Source organism: Pseudopipra pipra, chromosome W, assembly GCF_036250125.1.
Source record: "Pseudopipra pipra isolate bDixPip1 chromosome W, bDixPip1.hap1, whole genome shotgun sequence".
Taxonomy (NCBI): Eukaryota; Metazoa; Chordata; class Aves; order Passeriformes; family Pipridae; genus Pseudopipra; species Pseudopipra pipra.
The window spans coordinates 22038737-22054303 of NC_087580.1; the positions used below are offsets into that span (position 1 = coordinate 22038737).

At 50.4% G+C, this 15567-nt stretch overlaps 1 protein-coding gene and 1 long non-coding RNA gene across 2 annotated transcripts in view; both read right to left on the bottom strand.

Annotated features, from left to right (window-relative positions):
• The window catches only part of LOC135405712 (uncharacterized), a 958894-nt gene that overhangs the window by 275984 nt on the left and 667343 nt on the right, over positions 1–15567 (bottom strand). The window lies entirely within an intron of this gene.
• On the bottom strand, positions 579–1547 carry LOC135406356 (olfactory receptor 14J1-like). The gene has a single exon (XM_064640761.1). It carries the CDS (start codon positions 1545–1547, stop codon positions 579–581), a length of 969 nt encoding a protein of 322 aa, XP_064496831.1.

The window sequence follows — 15567 nt, forward strand, 5'->3', positions numbered from 1 at the left end:
TGCAGGATGGCAGTGCTGCTGCAGAGGTCAGCTCTGTGCCAGCAGTGCCCGTGGCTGTCCCTGCCTGCAGTCCCTGGACAGTCCTGCAGCAGGACTGGCACCGACTGCCAGAGCACTGAGGCCTCCAACAGCACAGGGCTCTGCAGGACAGTGTGGAAGGGAAGGGAGAGGAGGCCATGGAGGAGAAGGGCTGCTGCTCCCTGGCAGTGCTGCTCTGCTGGGACTCTTTTCTGGCCCAGCTCTGCACAGAGGCCCCGACCCTGCAGCTGCAGAGAAGTCAGAGAGGAAAGATGTCAGGCAAACAAGTCAAGGCAGAGTTCTTTATCTGGTTTAAGCACACAGTGGGTACAATTTGTACAGCCTCTGGGCCAGGCTAGAAAGGCAAACACTGAATTGAAAATGGTGATTTTATAGATAAAAATATATATGCATATTTATATATATATATATATCTTTATATATATAAAAAAGGATATTTTAAGTGTTAAAAAATTCTTACAAAAACAACACCCCTCCCAGGAGCAAAAAATAGAGAAAATATGGTGGGCCTGTAATGAAGTCCATACCAGGATTGGCCTTTAATGATGTTCATAACATGCAGAAGAAGGAGAGTTTATTGCTTCTGAAAAACACCCAGTTATGAGTTTCCTGAGGGCGTCCTTGATTTCCTGGTTCCTCAGGCTATAGATGAGGGGGTTCAGTGTTGGAGGAACCACCAAGTACAGAACTGACAGGGCCAGATCCAGGGATGGGGAGGAGATGGAGGGGGGCTTCAGGTAGGCAAATATGGCAGTGCTGAGGAACAGGGAGACCACGGCCAGGTGAGGGAGGCACGTGGAAAAGGCTTTGTGCCGTCCCTGCTCAGAGGGGATTCTCAACACAACCCTAAAAATCTGCCCATAGGAGAAAACAATGAAAACAAAACAACCAAATGCTAAACAGCAACTAACCACAATAAGCCAAATTTCCCTGATGCTGAAGTGTGAGCAGGAGAGCTTGAGGATGTGTGGGAGTTCACAGAAGAACTGGCCCAGGGCATTGCCCTGGCACAGGGGCAGGGAAAATGTATTGGCTGTGTGCAGCAGAGCATTGAGAAAGCCAGTGGCCCAGGCAGCTGCTGCCATGTGGGCACAAGCTCTGCTGCCCAGGAGGGTCCCGTAGTGCAGGGGTTTGCAGATGGCAACGTAGCGGTCGTAGCACATGATGGTGAGGAGGGAAAACTCTGCTGTGATGAAGAAGAAAAAGAAAAAGAGCTGTGCAGCACATCCCATGTAGGAGATGGTTGTGGTGTTCTGGAGGGAATTGTGCATGGCTTTGGGGACAGTGGTGCAGATGCAGCCCAGGTCTGTGAGGGAGAGGTTGAGCAGGAAGAAGCCCATGGGGGTGTGCAGGTGGTGGTCGCAGGCTACGGCGCTGAGGATGAGGCCGTTGGCCAGGAGGGCAGCCAGGGAGATGGCCAGGAAGAGCCAGAAGTGCAGGAGCTGCAGCTCCCGCCTGTCTGCCAATGCCAGGAGGAGGAACTGGGCCATGGAGCTGCTGTTGGGCATTTTCTGCCTCTGGATGTGGGGCTCTATTCAAGTAGGAAATAACAGTGACAAGTTAGGGCAGAACATTTTGAGAAAAGCCAAAGCCACTTTCCAACACCCCTCTCACTGCTCCATTGGTTTTCCTTTTCTAGAAATCTCTCCCTCAGCTCCATGGCTGGAGCCCTGCTTGGGGCTCACCACATCTTCCATGAGGAGCAGACCCTCTGCCCACTGGCTGTGAGGGCTGAGATCTGCTCTGCAATGGTGGGGTCATGGGCATGGTGGGGATAGGGGCCCGTCCTGGTGTTCAGATGTATCAGATGAAACTGCTCCCAGTGCAAAAGGGCTTGTCAGCATCTGCACTCCCAATTTCTGAGAAAAACCAGGACAGCAGAAGGCAGTGTCACAGGTTTGGTGTGTTTACTTGTTTGCTTTTTTTTTTTAGACTCCCCTCATCTTTCCTGAGGATTGTTCCTGGATGTCAGAACACCTCAGCACTTCTGATGCACTCAGGGAGAACAGAGCAGGTCCTGCCAGGCAGGAGGATTGTCTGGGGCTTTGTGCAGAGTGAGGGGAGCTGGTCTGTCCCTCTCTCTTGTTCCAAACTGCCCTGGCTTTGCTCCTTCCTGAGATGGAGATTGATCACACTCCTAGTTTGGTCTGAAAAGCCACCAGACACTGTTGAGAGCAGAGGGATCCATCCCACACTACTCAAGGTCTCAGCCTGTCTCAAGGGCTCAGCACCACACTTGGAGCCAAGGACACCCGTGGCTCATCTCCCCAACCCAACAGCATCTCCTGGCATGGGCACAGCATCTCTGCCCCTCTCCACTGGGGCTTTCAGAGAACACAGCTGTGCTGGGAGGATGATTTGCATTCTCCAGGGCAGCTCCCAGCTTGGAAGGACACCTCAGAAAAGAGCCAAGTGTCCTAATGACAGGGTCTGATTGAGGGAAAAAGAGCTCCTTACCCAGGCTCACAGACTTCACTGCCCACAGCCCACGGGGCAGAGGACAACTGGAATGTCTCATTCTCAGGGACACACCTGCCATAGGGGAATCCCAGGACCAGTGTTGGACTGTGTAGCTTGAACTCCCCTGCCCAGTGAACCTGACTGAGAGAAGGAGGGAACAACCTCAGGACCACGGGCAAGCTGAGAACCAAGGAAATGCACAGGGAGGGTCCAGCTGGGAGAGGCCAGGGCAGAGCCCACTGGGCACTCAGGGCAGCATCACCCTGAGCCAGTTGTGCCACCTCCCAGACACCGACAGTGCCAGGAAGTTGTTCTCAGCCCTGGGCAGCTCCTCACAGTTCCCTGTGGAACTCAAACCACCAGGCATGTGGCTTGAGAGCCTGAGAGAAATCCCTCCTTGGACCTTCCCCTTGAAGTATCCACTGGAAAATATCCTGGGGTGCTCTGGTTCTGTGAGCAACCCTGACCCATGAAACTCTCACTGGATAGCAGAAGAAACCTGCCCTGCCCTGCCAGGCTTTGCTCTTTCCACCCCCAGCCTCTGCCCAGCCCTGAGGGAGCTCCCCAACCCGGCTGAGAGCTGCCCCTGGCAGTGGCAGAGCTCCTGCCCCAGCACAGCCCTGGGCTGCAGGACCCTGCTCTGCAGGACAGCTTGGGGCAGCCTGGGTGGCACAGCCCAGCTTCACAACCCCTCAGCCATCCCTGGGAGAAGGGAACCCTGCTGGGATGTGCCCGGGATGGTGCTGCAGCGAGTGGGATGTGCCAGTGTTAGGAGATCTTTGCACCAACAGCAGACACATTGCCCTTCATGCTGACTTACCCTGAAGAAGCCTGGAAAGATTCCTCTTCCAGTGGATCTTCCTCTCGACTTCCCTCCCAGCCCAGTCTCTGTGTGACCGCTCTCTGCCTTGCTTTTCTTCCCTGGGTGCTGCAGGCAGTGCCCTCAGCCCTTCTGGGCTGTGCAGAGGAGCTGCTCACCAGCAGAGCTGTCTCTTTGAAGCTCTTCTTGCTTGCCAGGAGCTCCTTGTGTGCCAGGAGCCCGGCCCAGCTCAGCAGCACAGCAACAGCCCCAGGCATTTCATGGTCCTCGGGGGGTTTGATGTTGTTTACATGAGACTCAGTCCCTGAGAGGAAGTTCAAACAACTTTTCAACAAGTCAAAGTGAGATTGAAACACTAAAGTTTCTTGTAGTGCTAATGAGTCTCACTGAGGGACACAACTGAGAACGTGTCCCCAGGTTCCAGTTAGAGCAGAAATCTGCAGACAGTGATGCCAAGGATGGACAAGCAAGGGAAAGGTGGCTCTGATGCTGAAGAAACCTTGACTTATTTCATTAATCCAAAGGGCCAAGCTCTGACTCCCAATCCCTGGGAAGGCAGATCCTGTCCCTGCCTCATTCCTCAGGGCTCTTCCTGGGGCACTGGGATGTGGGATGTGCAATGCCAAGGGCAGGCCCATGGGGTGGCACCTGCCAGGCTGCTGAGCAGGGACAAGGAGGCCCTGAGGCCCCAGGGCTGCAAGGGGCACTCCCCTCCTCCTGGCATCAGGGGCACAGACAGCAGCCCTGGCCAAAGGCCTGCAGAAGGTGGCTCTGTCCGGGCCTTTCAGCTTCTCCCCCTCCCTGTCTCCTCTCCAGCCCAGGCTGTCCTACGGTGTCCATGCCCTGCCCCTTTCCCTGCAGGCTGTCGTCATCCCCCCGGCTGCCCCACCTGGCTGGCACCTTCCTGCACTGACATCTCTGCGTCCTCCCTGGCTCTTCCTGCACACACAAAGCCTTGGGCTCCTCCAGACTCCTTTGTGACATATTGCACCACAACCTTGGCCTTGGAGGGAAATTTCTGACTTCTTGTCACCAGTCCAGGCCACCCCAGCTGCCCTTGGTGGCACTAGTTCTTTCTTGGGCTGTTTTCTGCCAGCAAGAAAAGCTCCACCAGCTCTGACACCCCCCTTCCAGACCTCTCAGGCTACTCCTCTACTGTCCTCCACTGACCCCTGAGTCCTCAGCCTCTATATACAGGTCATGTGCTTGAGGCCCCAAATTCCTTCCTGGGAGATCTCTGGGACCTCTCCAAGGTTTTGGAAGGTGAAAATAGAGTGCTCTTATCCCAGGAAACACAGAGGGACACTTTTTTCCAAGGGTTGTCTTGGCAGAATGAGGCACAATCTCTTTAAACTTTCTGGGACAAGGGAGCTCTGAGCTCTGGGTACGGAGGGAGCTCCAAGTGCCAACCACTGGAGTGGGAGCTACAAATCATCAGGTCTGGTGTTCTTTGGAGGGCCAGACACTGGTGAGAGTGGGGTGTGTGTGCACATGGAAGGACTTGAAGGGCACAATGAACTGTCTCAAAACACTGTCAAAGCAGGAAAATCCCATAAGGCACCACAGCACATAAGCACTGGTGGCAAACAGGAAGGCCTTTAATTCCAAGGCCTAAAGGGAGGTGAAGCTTTGGAAGTAGCCCCCAGGACAGAATTGCACTGTGCAGAGTGTGGGAAAGAGCAGACAGCCCCAACAGGAAGCCAGGGCTGGTAAGGCAGGTCTGGGGAACCCATCCAGACAAAGATTCCCACCTGCAGACTGGAAGCACACCGGGAAAACTCCCACCGTGGCAAACTGTGGGAAAGGAAGCAAGTCCTTGTCCACGTGCCAGCCCAAGCTGTGGAAACAGCATCTACCCCCCTGAATACCCGGGGCTTGGGCTGTATAAAAGTGATACCCAAGAAGCACAACTTGGGGACCCTCCACCGAGCAGAGCAGGGTGAAGAAGGACCGGTGGGAGCCTCAGGGATCTCCATGATGTGATACATTTACTTCATCTCTGTGTCTCTCTCACTGGCTTCCCACCATCCCTTTCTTCTCTCTCTATTTCTTTCTCTCTCTCTCCCTCCTATTTACTGTTAAATCAAAGTTGGACTGCTGACTTTGGCACATGGTCTCCTTTGCAGCTGAATTTGGGCAGAGGTGTCTTTTCATAATGGGAACCTGACAGTATCCATGAGGTTTTACAGGGTGGGAATGGCCACTGGATTCCATGAGGTTCCACAGAGTCACAGGGTCCATTTGGCTTCGTAAGGCTCTGTAGTGTGATAAAGGACCCTTGATTCCATGAGTTTGCAAAATGTCTCAGGACTCCTTTGGTTCTAGGAGGCCCCACATATCCCAGTGGCCCCTTGGTTCCATGAGATTCCACAGTGTCCCAGGAATCCTTTGGTTCCCTGAGCCCTGCAGTGTCACAGTGGCCTGTTGGTTCCATGAAGTTTCACAGTGTCACAATGGCCCCTCGATTCCATGAGTTTCCACAGTCTCCCAGGGTTCCTTTGGTTCCATGAGGCCTTGCAGAATCACAATGGCCTCTTAATTCCATGAGTTTTCACATTGTCACAATGCTCCCTTGCTTCCATGAGATTCCACAGTGTCCCAGGGTTCCTTTGGCTCCAGAAGGCCCTACAGTATCACAATGGCCCCTTTACTCCAGGAGGTTCCACAGTGTCCTTGCTGGAACACACAGGGCTGTGAGTCACCCTGCAGAGCTGCCTCCAGCTCTGGGGTCTGTCACAGGAAGGACATGGACCTGTTGGAGCGAGTGCAGAGGGGACCATCAAAGTGATCAGAGGGCTGGAGCAGCTGTGCTGTGAGGAAAGGCTGAGAGAATTGGGATTGTTGAGGCTGGAGAAAAGAAGGCTTTGGAGTGACCAAATTGTGGCCTTCCAGTGCCTGAAGGGAGCCAACAAGAAAGAGGGGGAGAGACTTTGGACAAGGGCCTGGAGTGACAGGACAAGGGGAATGGCTTCACACTGAGAGAGGGTAGGGTTAGATGGGATATTAGGAAGAAATTCTTGACTGTGAGGGTAGTGAGATCCTGGCACAGGTTGCTCAGAGTAGTTCTGGCTGCCCCATCCCTGGAAGTGTTCACGGCCAGGTTGGATGGGGCTCTGAGCTCTGAGTCTAGTGGAAGGTGTCCCTGCCCATGGCAGGGGGTTGGACTGAGATGCTCTTTAAGGTCCCTTCCCACCCAAACCATTCCATGATTCTGGGACTGGTGGGGGATGTGGGGGTCGGAGCTGACGGGCACAGAGACCCCAAAATGATGGAGTTTTCCTTTCTGAGTGAAGGAAGGAGGGGGCAGCAGAACTGACAGCCTGGACTGCTGGTGGTCAGACTTTGTTCTGTTTGGGAGACTGACTGAGCTGGGTGTGAGTGTGGATGTGCTGGAGGGCAGGAAGGCTCTGCAGAGGGATCTGGACAGGCTGGATCAATAAGGCCAAGTGTCAGGGCCTGCCCTTGGCTCCCAACAAGCCCCTGGAACGCTCCAGGCTGGGGGCAGAGGGGCTGGAGAGATGCTCAGCAGGAAGGGACTTGGGAGTGCTGCTTGACAGGGGCTGGATATGAGGCAGAGTGTGCCCAGGGGGGCAAGAAGGCCAAGGGCATCGTGGCCTTTGTGGAGAAGAGTGTGGCCAGCAGGAGCAGAGAACTGATTGCCCCTCTGTGCTGGGCACTGGGGAGGCCCCACCTGGAGTGCTGTGTCCAGTTCTGGCCCCTCAGTGCCAAAAGGCCCCTGAGGGGCTGGAGCGTGTCCAGAGAAGGGAATGGAGCTGGGGAAGGCTCTGGAAAACATGTCTGCTGAGGGACGGCTGAGGGAACTGGGCTGGTTGAGTCTGGAGAAGGGGAGGCTCAGGGGGGACCTCATTGCTCTCTGCAATGACCTGAAAGGAGGTTTTTAGTGGGGTGGGGGTTGGTCTCTTCTGCAAAGCCTTTAGTGACAGGAAGAGATGAAACGGCCTTAAATTGCATCAGGCAAGGTTCATATTAGATATTCAAAAACCCTTTTTCCACTGAGAGAGTGTTGAGGCATTGGAACAAGTAGCCCAGGGAGGTGGTGGAGTCTCTGGAAGCATTCAGGTGGCATCTGGTTGTAGAGCTTTGGGATGGGGTTTAGGGGTGATTCTGGTGGTGCTGAGTTGACAGTAGGACTAGAAGATCTGGAAGGTCTCTTCCAACGTTGATGATTCTGTGATTCTCTGACCTGTCATCCCTGTTTGCAGGTTTGTGCTCTAACAAGACCCTGGGGATGTTTTCTCTGTTGGGTCCACAGAGATTGTGTTGTGTGAGCTTTTTTCCTCTACGATCAAAACAGGAGGAGTAATTAATGCTAAATCCAGCAGAGGTTTTCAAGTAATAACTTGGTTCAGTTTGTCCAACTGTGTACAAACAGGTGAGGAAAATCTGGAACTTTAGAAGGGTTAGTTTTTTACCTCATTAGCAGGATATCCAGGGGTGCACCAAGTGCCTGCCAGTGAGGAGCACAAGAGACCAGTAGACAGCGACAATATTGTTCTAATGTTAATCTCACTGGAGCACAGAGTGAGATCACATCTGAGTTATGTTTCTTTAACTAGTGATTGGGAATAAAGAGAAAATCACATAGTTGATGACACTTTAGGATTTATTTCACACTCTTAGCAATAAGGTATTTTCCAGCTGGACTTTGAATAAGGTTCCATGGTATATTGCAAATTTCTGTCTCAAGTTAACAGTCTACTTCTTCCCAAAGAAATTCTCAGCAGCTAACACCCTTCCATCATCTGGCTCTTTCCCTGATGGCTTGAGCTTGTTGCTCCTTTGGGTAAATACCCATTTGACACAATGCACCAGGCAGCTTCTGCCAAGTGCCACTGAATCTCACTTCTTCACTTGCCTTGAGGTCGTTGTGCTTTAAGAATCTGGCTGTTCAGATGCCCTGAAATGTCTCTAGTATTGCAATGGGAAGAAGCTTCAAGATGTGCTGTTTGGCACCCATGAAAAATGACCTGCCCAGAGAGCCATGGAAATGTAGGTGCTGCTCAGTAATGCCCCTTGACTGGGACAGGCACTGCTGATTTTTTCCTTCCCCTCTCTGATTCCATTCCCACTGTTTCGTACAGACCCCTTGGGGTCAGATTTTGCACTGTACAGTTTGATAAGTTAGTGCAGATGTGTGTTTGCAGGCATGTTCTTATTCTGTATTCCCTGATAACATTCAGTAAACTGATACCTGGCTTGAACTTTTTCACCCCCATAGTACTACTTTTATTTATTTCTCCAGAACAGCTTGAGAAAATGAAGGTACAGGTAGCCCCAGTTCACTTGCTGCTGTAATCTCTTCACCTTTTTTCTTTTCCCCTCCCCCAAACTGATGGGTGACTGTGAAACCCAAGGTCAGGAATGTGGTTGGAATTCCAGGCCCCATTCTGGGGGAGGGGACACTTTCAGTCCCCAGGGGAAGAAGCCACTGCTTTGTTTATCAACAGGCAAAGGACAGCCCAGGATTTCTGGCTCTCCAAGCAGCAGCACTGGCAGGGAAGAGCTGCTGGCTTGGATGGAAGAGGGTTGAGAGAAAAGTAGTGATGGCTCACAGGGGGAGAGGAAAAACGTGTTATTTGGGGGTGTAATGCTGGGGGGGATGACAAGCTAACAAGGTAGTGGAAGCCACGGGAACAGGAAAAGGAGGGCTTAGAGGAGACAGATCAGGACAGAAGGAGAGACCATAATGTTTCAGTCCCTGAATATCAAATCTTAGGAGATAATGAGGGAAACTAGAAACGAAGCTCACCTGTCCTTTGGTGAGTTTCCAAATGGATCAGCTGTCATATTTTGAGGAGGGTGTATTGCAGGGAACTTAACACAGAAAAGTGACCATATCAAATGACACATGTATGGGGATTCATTATGGATGATTTTTATATAAGAGAACACATAAACATGCAAAGATTTGAAAGCATTTTGGAATAAAAAACATTGAAAACCAGCCATTTAGGGTGTAAATCTATAAAAAGAAACGTGGAGGATGTGATGTCACAGGGGAACAGTGATGTAACAGGGGAGATGTGATATCACAGGAGAGGATGTGATGTCACAGGGAGGATGTGATGTCATAGGAGAGTTGTGATGTCACACAGGAGGATGTGATGTCACAGGAGACATGCGATGTCACAAGGAGGATGTGATGACATAGGAGAGCTGTGATGTCACAGATGAGGTTGGGATGTCACAGATGAGGATGTGATGTCACAGTGGGGCTGTGATGTCACAGAGGAGGATGTGATGTCATAGGAGACATGCGATGTCACAGAGGGGGATGTGATGTCACAGAGGAGGATGTGACATCATAGGAGACATGTGATGTCTGAGAGGAGGATGTGATGTCACAGGGGAAGATGTTATGTTGCAGAAAGGATGTGATATCACAGGAGAGCTGTGATGTCACAGAGGAGGATGTGATGTCATAGGAGACATGCGATGTCACAGAAGGGGATATGATGTCACAGACGAGGATTTGATGTCATAGTGAGCTGCGATGTTGCTGGGAGGATGTGATGTCTCAGAGGAAGATGTGATGTCACAGAAAGGATGTGATGTCACACTAAACCTATGATGTCACAGGACAGCTGTGATGTCACAGAGGAGGATGTGATGTCACAGGAGACCTGTGGTGTTACAGAGGAGGATGTGATCTCATAGGCGACCTGTGATGTCACAGAGGGGATGTGATGTCACAGAGGAGGATGTGATGTCACAGAGGAGGATGTGACGTCATAGGGGACATGTGATGTCACAGACAAGGATGTGATGTCATAGTAGACATGCGATGTCACAGAGAAGGATGTGATGTCACAGGAGAGCTGTAATGTCACAGAGGAGGATGTGATGTCATAGGAGACATGCGATGTCAGAGGGGGGGTTATGATGTCACAGAGGAGGTTGTGATGTCCAGAGGTGGATGTGAAGTCACAGGGAGGATGTGAGGTCAAAGGAGACATGTGATGTCAAAGAGAAGCATTTGATGTCATAGAAAAAGATATGATGTCACAGGAGAAGATGTGATGTCATAGAGAGCTGTGATGTTGCAGGCATGATGTGATGTTACCGAGGAAGATGGGATGTCACAGAAAGGATGTGATGTCACAGTAGAGCTGTGATGTCACAGGAGAGCTGTTATGTCACAGAGGAGGATGTGAGGTCACAGTGGGGGATGTGATGTCACAGAGGAGGGTGTGATGTCACAGAGGAAGATGTGATGTCATAGGAGACATGCGATGTCACAGAGGAGGATGTGATGTCACAGAGGAGATTGGGATGTCACAAACAAGGATATGATGTCACAGTGGAGCTGTGATGTCACAGAGGAGTATGTGATGTCACAGAGGAGGATGTGATGTCACAGAGGAGGATGTGATGTCAGAGAGGAGGATGTGACTTCATAGGAGACATGTGATGTCTGAGACGAGGATGTGATGTCATAGGAGACATGCGATGTCACAGAGGAGTATGTGATGCCACAGAGGAGGATGTTATGTCACAGAGAGCTGTGATGTCACAGAGGAGAATGTGATGTCACAGAGGAATATGTGATGTCACAGAAGGGATATGATGTCACAGAGGAGGATGTGATGTCACAGAGGAAGATGTGATGTCACAGAAAGGATGTGAGGTCACAGTAGAGCTGTGATGTCACAGAGGAGGAGGATGTGATGTCAAAGTAGACATGCGATGTCACAGAGGGGGATAAGATGTCACAGAAGAGGATATGATGTCACAGAGAAGGATGTGATGTAACAGAGGAGGATGTGATGTCATAGGAGACATGCGATGTCACTGAAGAGGATATGATGTCAGACAGGAGGATGTGATGTCATAGGAGACATGCGATGCCACAGAGGAGGATGTGATGTCACAGGAGAGCAGTGATATCACAGAGGTGGATGTGATGTCATAGGAGACATGCGATGTCACAGAGGAGGATGTGAAGACACAGGGAGGATGTGATGTCATACGAGACATGTGATGTCACAGAAAAGCATTTGATGTCATGGAGGAGGATATGATGTCACAGGAGAGGATATGATGTCAGAGAGGAGGATGCGATGTCACAGGGAGCTGTGGTGTCACAGAGGAGGATGTGATGTCACAGAGGAGGATGTGATGTCACAGGCGAGCTGCGATGTCACAGAGGAGGATGTGATGTCACAGGAGAGGATGTGATGTCGCAGTGGAGCTGTGATGTCACAAGGAGGATGTGATGTCATAAGAGACATTCGATGTCACAGAGGGGGATGTGATGTCACAGAGGAAGATGTGATGTCACAGAAATGATGTGATGTCACAGTAAAGCTGTGATGTCACAGGAGAGCTGTGATGCCACAGAGGAGGATGTGACGTCATAGGAGACGTGATGTCACAGACAAGGGTGTGATGTCAGAGGAGACATGCGACATCACAGAGGGGGTTGTGATGTCACACAGGAGTATGTGATGTCACAGAGGAGGATGTGACGTCACAGGGGGGATGTGATGTCACAGGGGGGGATGTGATGTCCAGAGGTGGATGTGAAGTCACAGAGGAGGGTGTGATGTCACAGTAAGCATTTGATGTCATTGAGGAGGATGTGATGTCACAGAGGAGGATTTTATGTTCACAGAGAGATGTGATGTCACAGAGTTGGATGTGATGTCACCAAGGAAGATGTGATGTCACAGAAGGGATGTGATGTCACAGAGGAGGATGTGATGTCACAGAGGAAGATGTGATGTCATAGAAAGGATGTGATGTCACAGTAGAGCTGTGATGTCACAGAGGAAAAGGATGTGATGTCATAGTAGACATGCGATGTCACAGAGGGGGATAAGATGTCACAGAAGGGGATATGATGTCACAGAGAAGGATGTGATGTAACAGAAGAGGATGTGATGTCATAGGAGACATGCGATGTCACTGAAGAGGATATGATGTCAGACAGGAGGATGTGATGTCATAGGAGACATGCGATGCCACAGAGGAGGATGTGGTGTCACCGAGGAGGATGCCATGTCACATGGAGCTGCGATGTCACAGAGAAGGATGTGATGTCACAGGAGAGCTGTAATGTCACAGAGGAGGATGTGATGTCACAAGGAGGATGTGATGTCATAGGAGACATGCGATGTCACAGAAGGGGATATGATGTCACAGAGGAGGATGTGATGTCACAGAGGAGGATGTGACATCATAGGAGACATATGATGTCACAGAAAAGCATTTGATACCATGGAGGAGGATATGATGTCACAGGAGAGGATATGATGTCACAGAGGAGGATGCGATGTCACAGGGAGCTGCGATGTCGCAGAGAAGGATGTGATGTCACAGGAGAGGATGTGATGTAACAGAGGAGGATGTGATGTCATAGGAGACATGCGATGTCACTGAAGAAGATATGATGTCAGAAAGGAGGATGTGATGTTATAGGAGACATGCGTTGTCACTGAAGAGGATATGATGTCAGACAGGGGGATGTGATGTCATAGGAGACATTCGATGCCACAGAGAAGGATGTGATGTCACCGAGGAGGATGTGACATCATAGGAGACATATGATGTCTGAGACAAGGTTGTGATGTCACAGGAGAGCTGTGATGTCACAGAGAAGGATGTGATGTCACAGAGGAAGATGTGATGTCACAGAAAGGATGTGTTGTCACACTAGAGCTATGATGTCACAGGAGAGCTGTGATGTCACAGAGGAGGATGTGATGTCACAGGAGAGCAGTGATGTCACAGAGGTGGATGTGATGTCATAGGAGACATGCGATGTCACAGAGGAGGATGTGAAGTCACAGGGAGGATGTGATGTCATAGGAGACATGTGATGTCACAGAAAAGCATTTGATGTCATGGAGGAGGATATGATGTCACAGGAGAGGATATGATGTCAGAGAGGAGGATGCGATGTCACAGGGAGCTGTGGTGTCACAGAGGAGGATGTGATGTCACAGAGGAGGATGTGATGTCACAGGCGAGCTGCGATGTCACAGAGGAGGATGTGATGTCACAGGAGAGGATGTGATGTCATAGGAGACATGTGATGTCACAAGGAGGATGTGATGTCATAAGAGACATTCGATGTCACAGAGGGGGATGTGATGTCACAGAGGAAGACGTGATGTCACAGAAATGATGTGATGTCACAGTAAAGCTGTGATGTCACAGGAGAGCTGTGATGCCACAGAGGAGGATGTGACGTCATAGGAGACGTGATGTCACAGACAAGGGTGTGATGTCAGAGGAAACATGCGACATCACAGAGGGGGTTGTGATGTCACACAGGAGTATGTGATGTCACAGAGGAGGATGTGACGTCACAGGGGGGATGTGATGTCACAGGGGGGGATGTGATGTCCAGAGGTGGATGTGAAGTCACAGAGGAGGGTGTGATGTCACAGTAAGCATTTGATGTCATTGAGGAGGATGTGATGTCACAGAGGAGGATTTTATGTTCACAGAGAGATGTGATGTCACAGAGTTGGATGTGATGTCACCAAGGAAGATGTGATGTCACAGAAGGGATGTGATGTCACAGAGGAGGATGTGATGTCACAGAGGAAGATGTGATGTCATAGAAAGGATGTGATGTCACAGTAGAGCTGTGATGTCACAGAGGAAAAGGATGTGATGTCATAGTAGACATGCGATGTCACAGAGGGGGATAAGATGTCACAGAAGGGGATATGATGTCACAGAGAAGGATGTGATGTAACAGAAGAGGATGTGATGTCATAGGAGACATGCGATGTCACTGAAGAGGATATGATGTCAGACAGGAGGATGTGATGTCATAGGAGACATGCGATGCCACAGAGGAGGATGTGGTGTCACCGAGGAGGATGCCATGTCACATGGAGCTGCGATGTCACAGAGAAGGATGTGATGTCACAGGAGAGCTGTAATGTCACAGAGGAGGATGTGATGTCACAAGGAGGATGTGATGTCATAGGAGACATGCGATGTCACAGAAGGGGATATGATGTCACAGAGGAGGATGTGATGTCACAGAGGAGGATGTGACATCATAGGAGACATATGATGTCACAGAAAAGCATTTGATACCATGGAGGAGGATATGATGTCACAGGAGAGGATATGATGTCACAGAGGAGGATGCGATGTCACAGGGAGCTGCGATGTCGCAGAGAAGGATGTGATGTCACAGGAGAGGATGTGATGTAACAGAGGAGGATGTGATGTCATAGGAGACATGCGATGTCACTGAAGAAGATATGATGTCAGAAAGGAGGATGTGATGTTATAGGAGACATGCGTTGTCACTGAAGAGGATATGATGTCAGACAGGGGGATGTGATGTCATAGGAGACATTCGATGCCACAGAGAAGGATGTGATGTCACCGAGGAGGATGTGACATCATAGGAGACATATGATGTCTGAGACAAGGTTGTGATGTCACAGGAGAGCTGTGATGTCACAGAGAAGGATGTGATGTCACAGAGGAAGATGTGATGTCACAGAAAGGATGTGTTGTCACACTAGAGCTATGATGTCACAGGAGAGCTGTGATGTCACAGAGGAGGATGTGATGTCACAGGAGAGCAGTGATGTCACAGAGGTGGATGTGATGTCATAGGAGACATGCGATGTCACAGAGGAGGATGTGAAGTCACAGGGAGGATGTGATGTCATAGGAGACATGTGATGTCACAGAAAAGCATTTGATGTCATGGAGGAGGATATGGTGTCACAGGAGAGGATATGATGTCACAGAGGAGGATGCGATGTCACAGGGAGCTGTGGTGTCACAGAGGAGGATGTGATGTCACAGAGGAGGATGTGATGTCACAGGAGAGCTGTGATGTCACAGAGGAGGATGTGATGTCACAGGAGAGGATGTGATGTCATAGGAGACATGTGATGTCACAAGGAGGATGTGATGTCATAAGAGACATGCGATGTCACAGAGGGGGATGTGATATCACAGAGGAAGATGTGATGTCACAGAAATGATGTGATGTCACAGTAAAGCTGTGATGTCACAGGAGAGCTGTGATGCCACAGAGGAGGATGTGACGTCATAGGAGAGCTGTCATGTCACAGAGGAAGATATGATGTCACAGAAGGATATGATGTCATAGGAGACATGAAATTTCACAGGGCAGGATGTGATGTCACAGAGGAGGATGTGATGTCCCAGAGGAGGATGTGGTGCCACAAGAAAGCTGTGATGTCATAGGAGAGCTGTGATGTCACAGAGAAGGATGTGAT

What these genes read in the sequence shown, in the direction of transcription:
- LOC135406356 (XM_064640761.1), bottom strand. Translation starts at nt 1,547, where the DNA reads ATGCCCAACAGCAGCTCCATGGCCCAGTTCCTCCTCCTGGCATTGGCA.